The sequence below is a fragment of the Toxorhynchites rutilus genome, chromosome 3 (assembly GCF_029784135.1).
Source record: "Toxorhynchites rutilus septentrionalis strain SRP chromosome 3, ASM2978413v1, whole genome shotgun sequence".
Taxonomy (NCBI): Eukaryota; Metazoa; Arthropoda; class Insecta; order Diptera; family Culicidae; genus Toxorhynchites; species Toxorhynchites rutilus.
In genome coordinates, this window is record NC_073746.1 from 320,340,679 (window position 1) to 320,353,697 (window position 13,019).

The 13,019-nt window shown below is 39.3% G+C and overlaps 1 protein-coding gene and 1 long non-coding RNA gene across 3 annotated transcripts; one reads left to right on the forward strand and one right to left on the reverse strand.

Annotated features, from left to right (window-relative positions):
* Positions 1-8,896: 8,896 nt before the first annotated feature.
* On the forward strand, positions 8,897-10,577 carry LOC129778171 (uncharacterized). 2 transcript variants are annotated; one of them, XM_055784908.1, is made up of 3 exons: positions 8,897-9,035; positions 9,103-10,215; positions 10,271-10,577. In XM_055784908.1, exons 2-3 carry the CDS (start codon positions 9,106-9,108, stop codon positions 10,475-10,477), a joined length of 1,317 nt encoding a protein of 438 aa, XP_055640883.1. In that variant the 5' UTR covers positions 8,897-9,035; positions 9,103-9,105; the 3' UTR covers positions 10,478-10,577. The 2 variants fall into 2 exon arrangements, with proteins under 2 accessions (XP_055640883.1, XP_055640884.1); XM_055784909.1 differs by having other exon boundaries at positions 9,103-10,203.
* A 591-nt stretch (positions 10,578-11,168) lies between these two features.
* LOC129778173 (uncharacterized) lies at positions 11,169-11,709 on the reverse strand. Its single transcript, XR_008743386.1, has 2 exons — positions 11,558-11,709; positions 11,169-11,466 (listed from the first exon to the last, which is right to left on the reverse strand). It is a non-coding gene; the product is annotated as an uncharacterized LOC129778173 (long non-coding RNA).
* Positions 11,710-13,019: the final 1,310 nt, after the last annotated feature.

The following is a 13,019-nucleotide window of genomic DNA, read 5'->3' on the forward strand; positions in this document are numbered from 1 at the left end:
AAGTAAACTCTTTCACATGAATGTATTTTTAAATTCCCAGAGGAACTGGCAGATTATTTTCCGAATCTTTCTCGATGCCGAATGGCATCCAAACGGAAAGAATTCCGTGCGTGTATGTGTGTGTGTAGCGGCTGCTTCGATGGTCACCTTCTCTTCTCCTGAAGGATCGGCTTCTCTGTGCTCCCTCACAGTTTCAAACAAACTGCTTGCGTTTGTTTACGGGCAGATCACGATCCTTCGCCGTCAGGCATCCTCAGCATCGATGTTGTCTTGTCGATGTCCTCACGAAAAATGAATGCGTCTCACCACCAGAATATCGCTTAAGTATGCTTTTTGTGCGTGATTGAATCGAGAGAAGGCGCGGTTTACGATGGCAATTTGGAAGGCAAACTAGAGGGAATGAGCTCTCTGAGCTCGGAATTTTCGGCGACTGAGCAATAATCGATTGCGTACGCATACAATATTGGATACGGAAATATCCTACTGATGGGGAAGAATAATCCTCAGAAGCTATCCTGTTAATTGCGATTGATTGAAAAATCACAAAACCAAATGTATTTGGTCACAGTGTTACATGGATAGAAAACATTAAAGTGAACTCTTTCACATGACTGTATTTTTAAATTCCAAGAGGAACTGGCAGATTATTTTTAGTAACGATTAGATATTTCCACATTTCCCTCGATACTGGAAGCCCACCAGTGGGTAATGCTAACTCGATAACCACCTGTTAATAGCACTTGATTGAAACATATTTGGTCACAGTGTTACATGGATAGAAAACATTAAAATAAGCTCTTTCACATGAATGTATTTTGTGTTCCTCTGGCAGATTATTTTCCGGATCTTTCTCGATGCTGAATGGCATCCAAACGGAAATAATTCCGCGCGTGTATATGTGTGTGTAGCGGCTGCTTCGAGATCTTCCCGGGGAACCGTTTGTGGCATCACTCTCCTCCTGATGGATTCCCTTCTGGCCTAAGGTGCACAAACAGGCTCTTGGTGACACCGTTCATCCGCGCTTAAACGAAGAGCTTCGCCACAACAGCGACAACATGCTCCAATCGCTGTTCAATTAGAACTGAGTGGATTTCCGAGCGGCGCTCGCTTATATACCGATTGGTGATTTCAATAGCCTGTTTTGAAAGCAATTTTAAGACTATTGAAACAAGTTTTTGGATCAAAAAGTAACAAGTATAGAACGCGTAGACATTTTATCTTTCGAATGAAGTGTTTACCATACCATTTCGTTCAGTTGTTTAGGAGCTATTAACGCTCAAAATCTCGGTCTCCAGCGTAACGCTTTCGTTTTCGAAACTTTGATTTTACACCCCGGTATAGAAATGAAAGACGTAGTCCTACGTCAAAAAGAAGTAAACCCACTCAGTTATAATTGAACAGCGATTGGAGCATGTTGTCGCTGTTGTGATGAAGCTAACTTCGTTTATCATGAAAACGCTGATGAACGGTGTCAACACGAGCCTGTTTGTGCGCCTTAGGCCAGAAGGGAATCCATCAGGAGGAGAGTGATGCCACGGTTCCGCTTGAAACATCGGAGCAGCAGCCACACACACATACACGCGCGGAACCCTCGTTGCTATCATCGTTGCTGAAAAATATTCTACCAGTTCTACCCCTACCTCCTGGGAATTGAAAAATACATTCATGCGAAAGAGTTTATTTAAATGTTTTCTATCCATTTAACATTGCAACCAAATACAATTGGTTTTGTGATTTTTCAATCAATCGCAATTGACAGGAAAGCTTCTGAATATTATTTTTCCCCATCAGTAGATAATTTTCGTATCCAATATTGGATGCATAACATGAAAAACGGAAAATTTTTCACATCGCGAAAATCATGTAATTTTCGAGTGATTATTTGCTTCCTACTCATATAATGCTGCGACCAAATACATTTCGTTCTGGATTTTTCAATCAAGTGCGATCAACGTTAGACCACGTCTTTCGGAAATTTACTAGAGGTGCAATGAATCTTAAGGTATTCCCGCTCTACGCGCATTGGCAAACGATGTTTACTCAACAATTTCTCAAACGAGAAATGGGTGTTGTGAGAAAGAATTAGCGAACGCAATAACGACAAACAGGAGAAAGAGATGTTTGGAGGTTGAAGGAAATTGGCAGAAAACTTCTTCATTCTATCATTCAAATAATGTGATTCATACCACATCGTTTTGCCAGAAAGAGATTATTAATGCTCAAAGGAGGAATCGAGTCCTCCGAGGAAATTACCCAGCGCAAATTAGAGTCGACTATCGATTGCGACATTCGTACACAAATAATTTTATAATGCAGTTTCATCAAAATGGTTTCTTCGATATGGGGAAATATTCACTACACTATGTCATGTATTTCATATTCTTCACTATCAAATCCATATCCATGGCCCCTATCGGTATCGAATTATTATCGACACCATGATTTTCGCTGAATGCTCATTTTAGTTCGGCCTGCAAAAAACTTGTCTGAACTCTAATCCATCAAATTTGGAGCCCTGAAAAGGGCCGTTGATTATATGCTAAGCTAATATAGCACGCTCTCCTCGGATACGATGGGCCAGCTGGATGTCCTTGGGCATGATGTGATGCGTTTTGCATGGATAGCACACAAATTAGTATCTTCGAATAGGGCTCCTGCAGCGTCATAACCGCGGAACTTTGGAAGCGCAAGTCGGTTTTGAAGTCCTGAGCAATTCCACGAACCAAATGCTGCAAAGGTAGCTTGCGGATCAGCAATTCGGTCGACTTCTGATAATGACGAATTTCACGCAAAGTTCCCGGTCGAGAGCGATGTGGCTTTTTAACACACTTCCTGCGACTAGCGCGTTTATCCGAGCTGCTTTCGTGGTGCCTTACCATAGAAAGACTAACGAACTGTCTGCTTGGTCCCTCAACAAACAAGTCCTCACGGTGCGAGAGTAGAGTAAGAAATCAACGAAAGCAAAGAAAGCGTGATATTATAAACCATAAAAGTATAAAATGTAAACCCCACCCTCTTTATTATATAAGCTTACTGTATACTTACTTCGATGTTATTCGTTTCTCCCTCAGGGTAAGCTACGAATATAATAAGGGTGGGGTTTACATTTTATACTTTTATGATTTATAATATCACGCTTCCTTTGCTTTCGTTCATTTCTTACTCTACTCTCGCACCGTGAGGACTTGTTTGTTGAGGGCCCAAGCAGACAGCTCGTTAGTCTTTCTATGGTAAGGCACCACGAAAGCAGCTCGGATAAACGCGCTAGTCGCAGGAAGTGTGTTAAAAAGCCACATCGCTCTCGACCGGGAACTTTGCGTGAAATTCGTCGCTATCAGATGTCGACCGAATCGCTGATCCGCAAGCTAGCTTTGCAGCATTTGGTTCGTGGAATTGCTCAGGACTTCAAAACCGACTTGCGCTTCAAAAGTTCCGCGGTTATGACGCTGCAGGAAGCCTATTCGAAGATACTAATTTGTGTGCTATCCATGCAAAACGCATCACATCATGCCCAAGGACATTCAGCTGGCCCGTCGAATCCAAGGAGTGCGTGCTATATTAACTTAGCATATAATCAACGGCCCTTTCCAGGGCTCCAAATTTGATGGATTAGAGTTCAGAAAAGTTTTTTTTACAGGCTAAACTGAAATGAGTATATTCGTTTGGATGCCATTCAGCATCGAGAAAATTCCGGAAAGATCTAATCATTGCTGAAAAATAATCTGTCAGTTCCCTGGGAATTGAAAAATACATTCATGCGAAAGAGTTTATTTTAATGTTTTCTATCCATGTAACACTGTGACCAAATATTTTTCAATCAAGTGCTATTAACAGGTGGTTATCGAGTTAGCATTAACCACTGGTGGGCTTCGAGTATCGAGGAAATTCGGGAAAGAACTAATAGTTGCGAAAAATACTCTGTCAGTTCCCCTGGGAATTGAAAAATACATTGATGCGAAAGAGTTTATTTAAATGTTTTCTATCCATATAACACTGCAACCAAATACATTTGGTTTTGTGATTTTTAAATGAATCGGAATTAACAGGAAAGCTTCTGAAAATTTTTCTTCCCCATCAGTAGAAAATTTTCATATCCAATATTGTATGTGCGCGCAACGGAAAATGTTTCGTATCGCGAAAATTATATAATTTTCAGTCGATTGCTCAGTCGCTGAAAGTTTCAAACTCAGAGAGTTCATTCCCCTCTAGTTTGCCTTCCAAATTGCCATCGTAAACCACACCTTCTCTCGATTCAATCACGTACAAAAAGCATACTTAAGCGATATTCTGGTGGTGAAACGCATTCATTTTTCGTGAGGACATCGACAAGACAACATCGTTACTGAACGTGCTGAACGAGCTGGACGAGCTGAACGGCGAGGGATCGAGGGATTCATTACCTTGCCTGACTTGACCTGAAACGCATTCATTCATTCCCTTGGAATTGAAAATTACATTCAAGCGAAAAAGTTTATTATGTTTTCTATCCATATAATACTGCGACCAAATACATTTGGTTTTGTGATTTTTCAATCAAGTGCGATCAACGTTAGACCACGTCTTACGGCAATTTATTAGAGGTGCAATGAATCCTAAGAAGGAATTCCCGTTCTACGCGCACTGGTAAACGATGTTTGTTCAACAATTTCTCAAACGAGAAATGGGTGTTGTGGATGAGCGAACGCAAAAAATATGTAGATTGATTTGATGCAGCGGTTATTTTGTCTATTGAAAATGGAATACAAATCATATCACAATACAAGCAATGTATTATGTAATATACAACTTTCGCGTGATTGCTTTTTTTGCTGAATATTGTGCCTTCAGCGTAACGCTCTCGCTTTCGAAGTCCCCCAGATATTCTTTTATTAATTCATTCAGAATTGATTCAGAAGCAACTAAAAACAAATGATCACTAAATCAAAGATAGTCCTACGTTACCCTTGCGGTTATACCAAAGATATAATCCACTTCCTGTTTTTTAGTATTCGCGTCATCGAAGGTACGGTGTCGCCATCTATGAAAGTTTCGCGTGTGAGTGAAAAATATGTAAACAAACCGTTGCATATTTTCTCTGTAATTAATATTGGCGATCTAACGTACAAATATACACCAAGGTGGCGCTGCGGTGAAAGTGATGATGGTTTTAAATTTTGCCATGTGAGCTTATGGAAGGTTTGTAGTTCTTTCCATAAATTACAATGTTATAATAATAAAAGATTATTTAATTGCGATGAGTTTTTAAGAAATTCAGGTAACAGGTAATGAATTAGAGAGACTTTAAACTCTGAGAGTTCATTCGTCTCTTGAAGAAATTCAATTCTGCGCATTTTTATATATAACATGTTATTTTATTATCTCTTTCAGTAGTGAAAATTGTATAAATATTGACAATGGTTGAATCAAAGACGGAAATTCGAGAGCACCATAAAAAACAAGTAGAAAAAAGCATGGTTCTTGCATGTGAGAACTACCTTGGAAAGTCCGGAAGTAAACATACGTGTTTTGATTTGGTTACCTTTTCATCATTTTCTTAGTTCAAAAACATAATCCAGATGTCTCACCGACCGTTTACGTTTTGCGTTAGATCGCCAATACTGATTTCTCGAAAACTTGTACCGTGTTTATCTTACAATTAGTGGAAATTGTTGAAAGATAGTTTTTCTTAGCTGTTTCGATGCTCCGAACCAAAATTTATTGTCATTTAGTAGTGAGAAAAAGCCGTTGAAGTACACCCTCTGTCAATCTACCTGCGAGAGAGGTAAACCGAATTAATGAAATTTGGTATACAAATATCCGCTAAGTGTTCATAAAATACCTAAAATACAAAGATCTGAGTGCTCTAATGTGCTCTAATATTTTTCAAAATATTTTCCTTAGAACGTGTGAAATATGGACGTCAAAAGCTGCGCAAATTGCCCGGAGAACATGCAAGTCGGACGAAATTTGCTTGAAGCTGACTCCGAACAATCTGCAAAATTCCAAAGCCGTATTGTTTGTGTCGTCCCCGGATGTAAGCAGAGATATCGCCCCGGAATTTCTTTTCATGCCTTCCCTCAGAAAACGAACAAATCGCGGTATCTAGACTGGATCCAACTAAAGATAGAACCTACAAAAACCTCCCGTATTTGTAGCCTCCATTTCACCGTGTCGAACTTCTACTCTCCAAGTATTCACATTCACATTTTCGCACTTTTGAAAAAGTGTGAAACAGTCCAACTTGGTGCAAAATGTGCAATAATAAAGAAATAAAATAAAACATACTTAAGCAAATGATACAAAACAGCCATGACTTGTTTGCACTTCCCTTTGTCAGCTTTACAGGAACACGAAAACAACCATTTGGAGAAGGAGATTTTCGTACGAATTTTTATTGTATGGGGTTCCGAGCTTGGAGATGATGACTGGAGGCAGGACGAGAAAATACTGAAGCCTTCATCGTGAACTTCTTCAACACCAACTATTAAAAGATGTCCAGCTTTGAATACTCTTTCGCCTTCGACGACTAAACGACGACTTCCACCCGCCGCGTAATCGAACACATCCGCAAACTCCACAGCCACGTAGCAGGTTTCATTTTCTCCGACTGATGGCTCCTGATAATGCATGAAACAAGGTCACAGAAAAACACTTATAAGTTAAATTCAGCTTAAGCTACGGCAAAGTTTTTTTCACTGCATAAGGAAAACTCATTTTTCAACCGTTTGGAAGATAAATTTTGCACACAATTATTAATTTTTATTAAAATTTAGTATCCTGAAAGTTTGTTTACTTTTTCACAAGTAAAGACAGTGTCCTTTGGATGCGGCAAGAAAACGTTTTCCCCTGCAGTAAATTTATGTGATTTAACTAAATTAGCATCCTAGAGGATAGTTCTTTCAATACATACTCACCATTATGAAAATTTCTGCAAAAAACGTTAAAAACGGTGCGTTTAAAAATCACATTCTTTTTGCAATTCTTTGTTGACATTCGCTTCACGCACACAAGCTGTCAAATTCAGCTTCGTAGTCGCGAATTGAAATATGTAGAAAATTTCAACATGGCATTTTTGCAAGACATTTAAATTGAAAATAATTTTGACGTCGGACTACATCTTTCATTTCTATACTGGGGTGTAAGTTCAAAGCTTTGAGAACGCGAGTGTTACATTGGAGAAACAGGATTTTGAGCAATAAAACCTCTTCGCCGGTATGATAACCACTTCATTCGAAAGATAAAATGTCTACGCGTTATATAAGTGTTCTTATTGATCCAAAAACTTGTTTCAATAGCTCAAAAATTGCTATGGAAGCAAGCTATTGAACTCACAAAAATCTGTATATAAGCAGGTGCCAGCTTGGAAATCCACTCAATTATAATTGTACAGCGGTTAGCGGCTGCTGCTGCTACCGGTGTGGCTGCCTGAAAGCAAAAGTCAAACAAGTCCTCAAAAATTGCTGCATGCAAGCCGAAAACGCCGAAGCCATAGAAATCAGCAGCAGCTTCGAAAAAAACTACCCTCGCCACACATAACGCACAACACGAGAGAAAACAAGATAGTGTTTTCAGCAATCAAATCCAGTTCTTTTCAGAAAGAGTTTATCAAATACTGCGGTCAAACACATTCTTTTTGTAATTTCTTCGATCAAGTATACAAACATTGGTCAACGTAAGATTACATCTTTCGAGCACTTATTAGGGGTACAATGAATCTTGAAAGAGACAATTCATTCCTGCTCGACACTCGTACAAACAATGTTTACTCATCAATGTCATAAACGTGAAGTGGGTGTTGTGAGGGAGGGCAGATTGAGCGCAACATTTATGTAGACTGATTGGAAGCGACAGATATGTTGTCTATGTGGGAAATGGTATACAAAGTATATCACACATAAAGGGGAGAAAACCCCTTTTAGTTTTGTGGACAAGACTAATTGGTTCAACTTCACTGTCGGTCAATTCGATTGGATCTTCAGTGATACTATTGCCTTGATTTGCGAGCTGCATGTCAAATTTAAAATTTGCATATGAATGGTCCATCAGTGATGGGCAGGAATATCATGGCAAAGATGACGAAAGACTGGTAGGATAATTCTCATCTTCATCCGAATCGTGATCACTGCCTGTTAAAAATGCAGACGCAGCATCCTTTTTAGTCAACCTATTATTATTTCCATTGGACACAAACAAAATTTCCTCAAAATGCACCTGACAGAAATCAATGTTGACTATTTTCATTGGAAGATTAGCACTTATTTTATATATTCCACATATGCTTCATATTCAAATTGCATCGGGTAATATCTAATCATCGCCCAACATTGTAAAAATCGATTCACTGAGCTTGCAGCAATAGATCAACCTGGAACCATTGAAAGAATGAATGAAAGAATGAAAGAATTCGCGAAAACTGAATGAACGTTCGGAAAAAGTCACAAATTAGCCCAAAACACCCATAAATTCACACAAGATCTCCACCGACAAACAAATCATTAAAACCAGTTTGATTTTTACTTACGGATATTGTTTTAGAAATCATCGAAATAATTCTTTAGGACAACTATATCGAAATTATCAAATGTGAAAAAAAAACTTGTTTGAATAGGCCGATGCTGCTGGAAGCCATGATGTGGGCTGACCTGGTACATATATTATTATTTCCTACATGATCAGTGTTCAAATTTTTCACCCCCCATATATTCCTGTTAGACGCAGTCTTGCGTCAAAAATCAAATCGGGGATAAAAACGCACAAATGTACTCACAAACAAAGGATCACGTCAAGTTTGAACACTTTTCTCATAAATGAATGACAACAACTTGCTTGATTGAAATTGTCAGATTGGAATTTTCTTGATGAGAATGCGTAAAAAGAATAAAAAGAAAACAATCTCTCTATCTCTCTCTCAGGTAGTAATTAACAAAAAATTCGTCATATATACCAATCTTTTTGGAGAGTGTATAAGACTAATTGACCCACCTTCAAAAATCACTTGGACACACAGAAAAACCTGTGAAAGGAAAACTATCATATTGTTGAGTTTGAGCGGTTTGGTTTGTTTAACTTTACAATTCCTTTATTTAGAATATTAAAGGTTCTAATTTTGTTTTGTTATTTCAGACAATGACATCTTTAGAGACAAGCACATCTGAAACCGAACCAACAGTGATCCTGCCGGCGGAATCCACGGATACTGGCCAGGAACTACAACAAAATGTTTACATCAAAGCTGAACAAGAGGAGGAATCAGTGCCGGAAGATTTAAAGGATTTCGTTGTGTTAGATGAGGCAGAAATTACGGATTCCGAGAATGAAAGTGTGGATTCCAATGGCGAGACGATACAGTGGGACTGCCCGGCGCATCTTCTCGCTCCACGAACGTATTCTGATAAAGATTTTTCGCCAACCACTCTGGATCCACGTTGCAAGCCGGACTGGCCATTAGCGGCTTTCTGGCCGGTATATGTTGGCAACTTTCGACTCTACCGGCGACATGATGGAGATTACAATTGTACGCATGCAGTTCATAAGTACTTTGCTTCGAAGGGCATTCCGGCTTTCATGGTGTTCCGGCGGAAGGACACTTTCTTCGAAGAGTACCAGAAACGTGTCGGTTTTTACGATATGTTGGTGTACTTCTGTTGCGAAAAAGATGCCAATCGGGCTGTGCAGTGGTGTCATCGGGATCGGTACTATGGCCACCACTTGAATGTGTGCAACGGACGCACACCGGATTTCTTTCCGAAGCGTAAATCGTGGCGTTTCGAACATATGATAGTGGAGGATAAGCTGGAAAGCGAAACAAGTCTTGAGCACTATCTACGGCAATACGATGGCGTAAAATATGTTTCCAAACAGGATTTGGATGGTGTTTTCGTTCAGTTTTATCGAGTATCTCGACATGGGTTTTCAGATGCTTTTCTAGACGATGAACGTTTTCTCGCGATTCCTATTGATGACACCGTTAGAAAGCAACGTTTCATCGAACAAGATGTCGAGGATGAATTACGGAAAAAGATAGCAGAGAATGAAAAATTCATGCGTTTGCGGCCGAAACGCCACATGTTAGAATCTTTGAAGCATGGAGTTATCCCGCCTATGAGGCGGCTTTGGGAACAGGATGAAATAGAGAACTATCAGTTCACGCATGCAGGGGAAGAGCGACAGCGTTTCCAAAGAAAGCGGCATATGTTTGATCGCTTCGTAGATAGGGATGATATGGTACATACGAAGGTAAATACATCGAGTGTGCGAACATAGTAGATTGTTGTCTGTTCCGTTATTTCAGAGACCGTTTATAAAACATTCGGCTAGCAGAGGGAAATGGATGAATCATCATAGAACCACAGCTTTCAAACATCGAGGGAATCACGCAGCAGCTCGCGACAAACGTAAAACAATCATAAAGCAAGAGAATCAAAATGCCAAAACAGAGAAAGACGAACTAAAGAGTGAAATGACAGATTCGAAGACTGTGGTTAAAGACGAGAAGTAACTTTTTGGCGTTTTTTCCTCAAATCAATTCAGCTGGCATTTTCCGTCGAATCGTGTAAAACCAATTATGTTGAATAAAATAAATACCTTTTGATTTCTAATTACACAGCTTTCTCTTTGTCCCACCGTTAACCAGATTGAGGCTAACAAATAATGGTCCTGGAATTGAACCCAAGATTACTTAGTAAGCGGACGCGCAGGCATCTAGGTTACCGGACCCCCTTTCACTGTATCGCTTCCTGTGAATTGAGTACTATAACAAGAATCTATAAAGTGTGAAAATACTACAATCAAAGAAAGAAACACTGTTTTTTCGAATTAGTTATGAATTAGTGTAAATCAAATCTTGCGTAACTTTCGAAAAGGACCTATCTACATTGATCGGTTCTCTTCATTGACTTTCTTTTTCGACACCCACCATCTAATCGACAAAAAAAATATACCTAACATGGAACAACATTCCCGTCTTTCTTCCACTTGTCTATCGTTCGTTGACCATTCTTCGAGCAGGTTCCGGATAAATCAAGTCAAAATTAGTTACGGGAGTCGACTCATGTGGATTTCTGAGCGAACATACATCCAACAGAAGAGCTAGCGATTAAAATGCCTATGTATCACGCATAAGTCAGTGTCATAGATTAGCAAGACAGGTGAGTTATTTAATGAAAAAAAGGCCATTATCATTAAAAAAATTTCAGGTTCACAAAGTTTATATTTGATTAAAGTGATACAGCATTTTCGCTTTTCATCTTCGATTTGTTCACGTTTAAATTGAACCTAATTTTTTTTTAATAATTTACAAACAGGAAACTATTTGTTGCATATAAACCAAACTCGACGATACAACAGTATCAGAAGAAAAAATCATGAAACATTCTGAAACTGTATCGCATCATCCTCCGAGCGATCCGGCAAGTTCCGGATAAATCAAGTCGAGCTAGCAAACTGAAGAATTGGAGATTAGGATGCTTATGCAGCACGTATAAGCCACTGTCATAGATTAACAAAATGGGTGAGAAATTTAATATTCAAGTGTATTAGCAATTTTCACATATTTTTACATAATTTAAATTTGATTCACCTGATACACCAATTTCACTTTTCATCTTCGATCTCTTCATGTTTGAATTTATTATGTTTTGTTTACTTTTAACTATTTAGAAAGAATGTAATAGCGGGGTGTTAACGCAACTGCAGCTGATGATTTTTTACTAAATCTAAATTTATACTAACATGTACAATTTACATCTAATGACTACTATATACAGGGTGGGCCATTTAAAGTGGAAGGATTTGTTTTTGCAATAGCAAAGTAAAGAAGTGAAATTTAAAAAAAAAAATTTTGAAATTCATTTATTTTGGTCCAAGGAGATTTGTTCTAACTACTTTTTGATTATGATATCTCGTAAATGACCACCTCTGGCCTTGACCGCAAAATGTGCCCTTTTTTCGGCATTTTCCATCACTTTGCCCAATGTTTCGGCCGATATGGCAGCAATTTCTTGTCGGATATTGTCTTTCAGCGCAGCCAGGGTCCTTGGTTTACCAGTGTATACCTTGGAGGCGTCAAATCAGGTGATCTCGGTGGCCAGTCATAATCGCCGTTTTTCGATATTAATCTTCCGGGGAACATTTCGCGCAATAATTTGGTCGTGGCAGCCGCTGTATGGCATGTAGCGCCGTCCTGTTGGAACCAGTAATTGTCCAATTTATTTTCACGAACAAATGGCAATAAAAAATCGGTTATCATTGTCCGATAACGCTCCCCATTCACGGTTACCGTTGCTCCATTTTCGTTTTCAAAGAAGTACGGGCCGATGACTTTATCGGCATAAATGCCACACCACACAGTAACTTTTGACGTAGGACTACGTCTAACCGGAAGATATAGGGGGTGAAATGGAAATCTAGGCACTGAACAAGTAGGAAAAAATGCAAGATTTGGAACGCTTATAACTCGAGCATATCTCAATAGATCGCAAAGGTTTTTGCATCAATTGATAGGAAATATATCTACGCATCTATCATAACGAATAACATTTCATTTTTCATGAGATAAATAATTGAATAATTGTGAAATATCAAGCATTGTCAAATGCCCTATGTGCCCATTTTTGATTGGTCCATTTTGTGCTCCTCAAATCGTACCGACCAAAACGGGCAACCAGAGCAGCAGCGGAATACAACGCAGCACGATTGGAAAGGAAAAAGAAAAAAAATGAACGAAACATTGGTCGCAGTCTCACACATGCGTAATTCTCGAGCCAGCCAGTCAGCTTAAAAATCCCCGCTCCGCTGCCGTAACGATCATTCTCATTCAAACCGTACACCACATCAGTTCGCATCACAACACATCAACAAACCAACCCAAGCAGCCATGTCTGGACATGGTAAAGGAGGAAAAGTGAAGGGAAAGGCAAAACGCTCGAACCGTGTTGATCTGGAGTTCCCCGCAAGGGTAGCTAGGCCGAGCGCGTTAGTACCAGTGCACCAGTCCACCTAGCCGGCGTTATATAGTTTCGGCCGCCGAAGTGATCGAGTTA

Excerpts from the sequence above, each read along its gene's own strand:
- LOC129778171 (XM_055784908.1), top strand. The coding sequence starts at position 9,106 with ATGACATCTTTAGAGACAAGCACATCTGAAACCGAACCAACAGTGATC. Across the intron at positions 10,216-10,270 it reads ATGATATGGTACATACGAAG|AGACCGTTTATAAAACATTC; the intron begins GTAAATACATCG and ends CCGTTATTTCAG.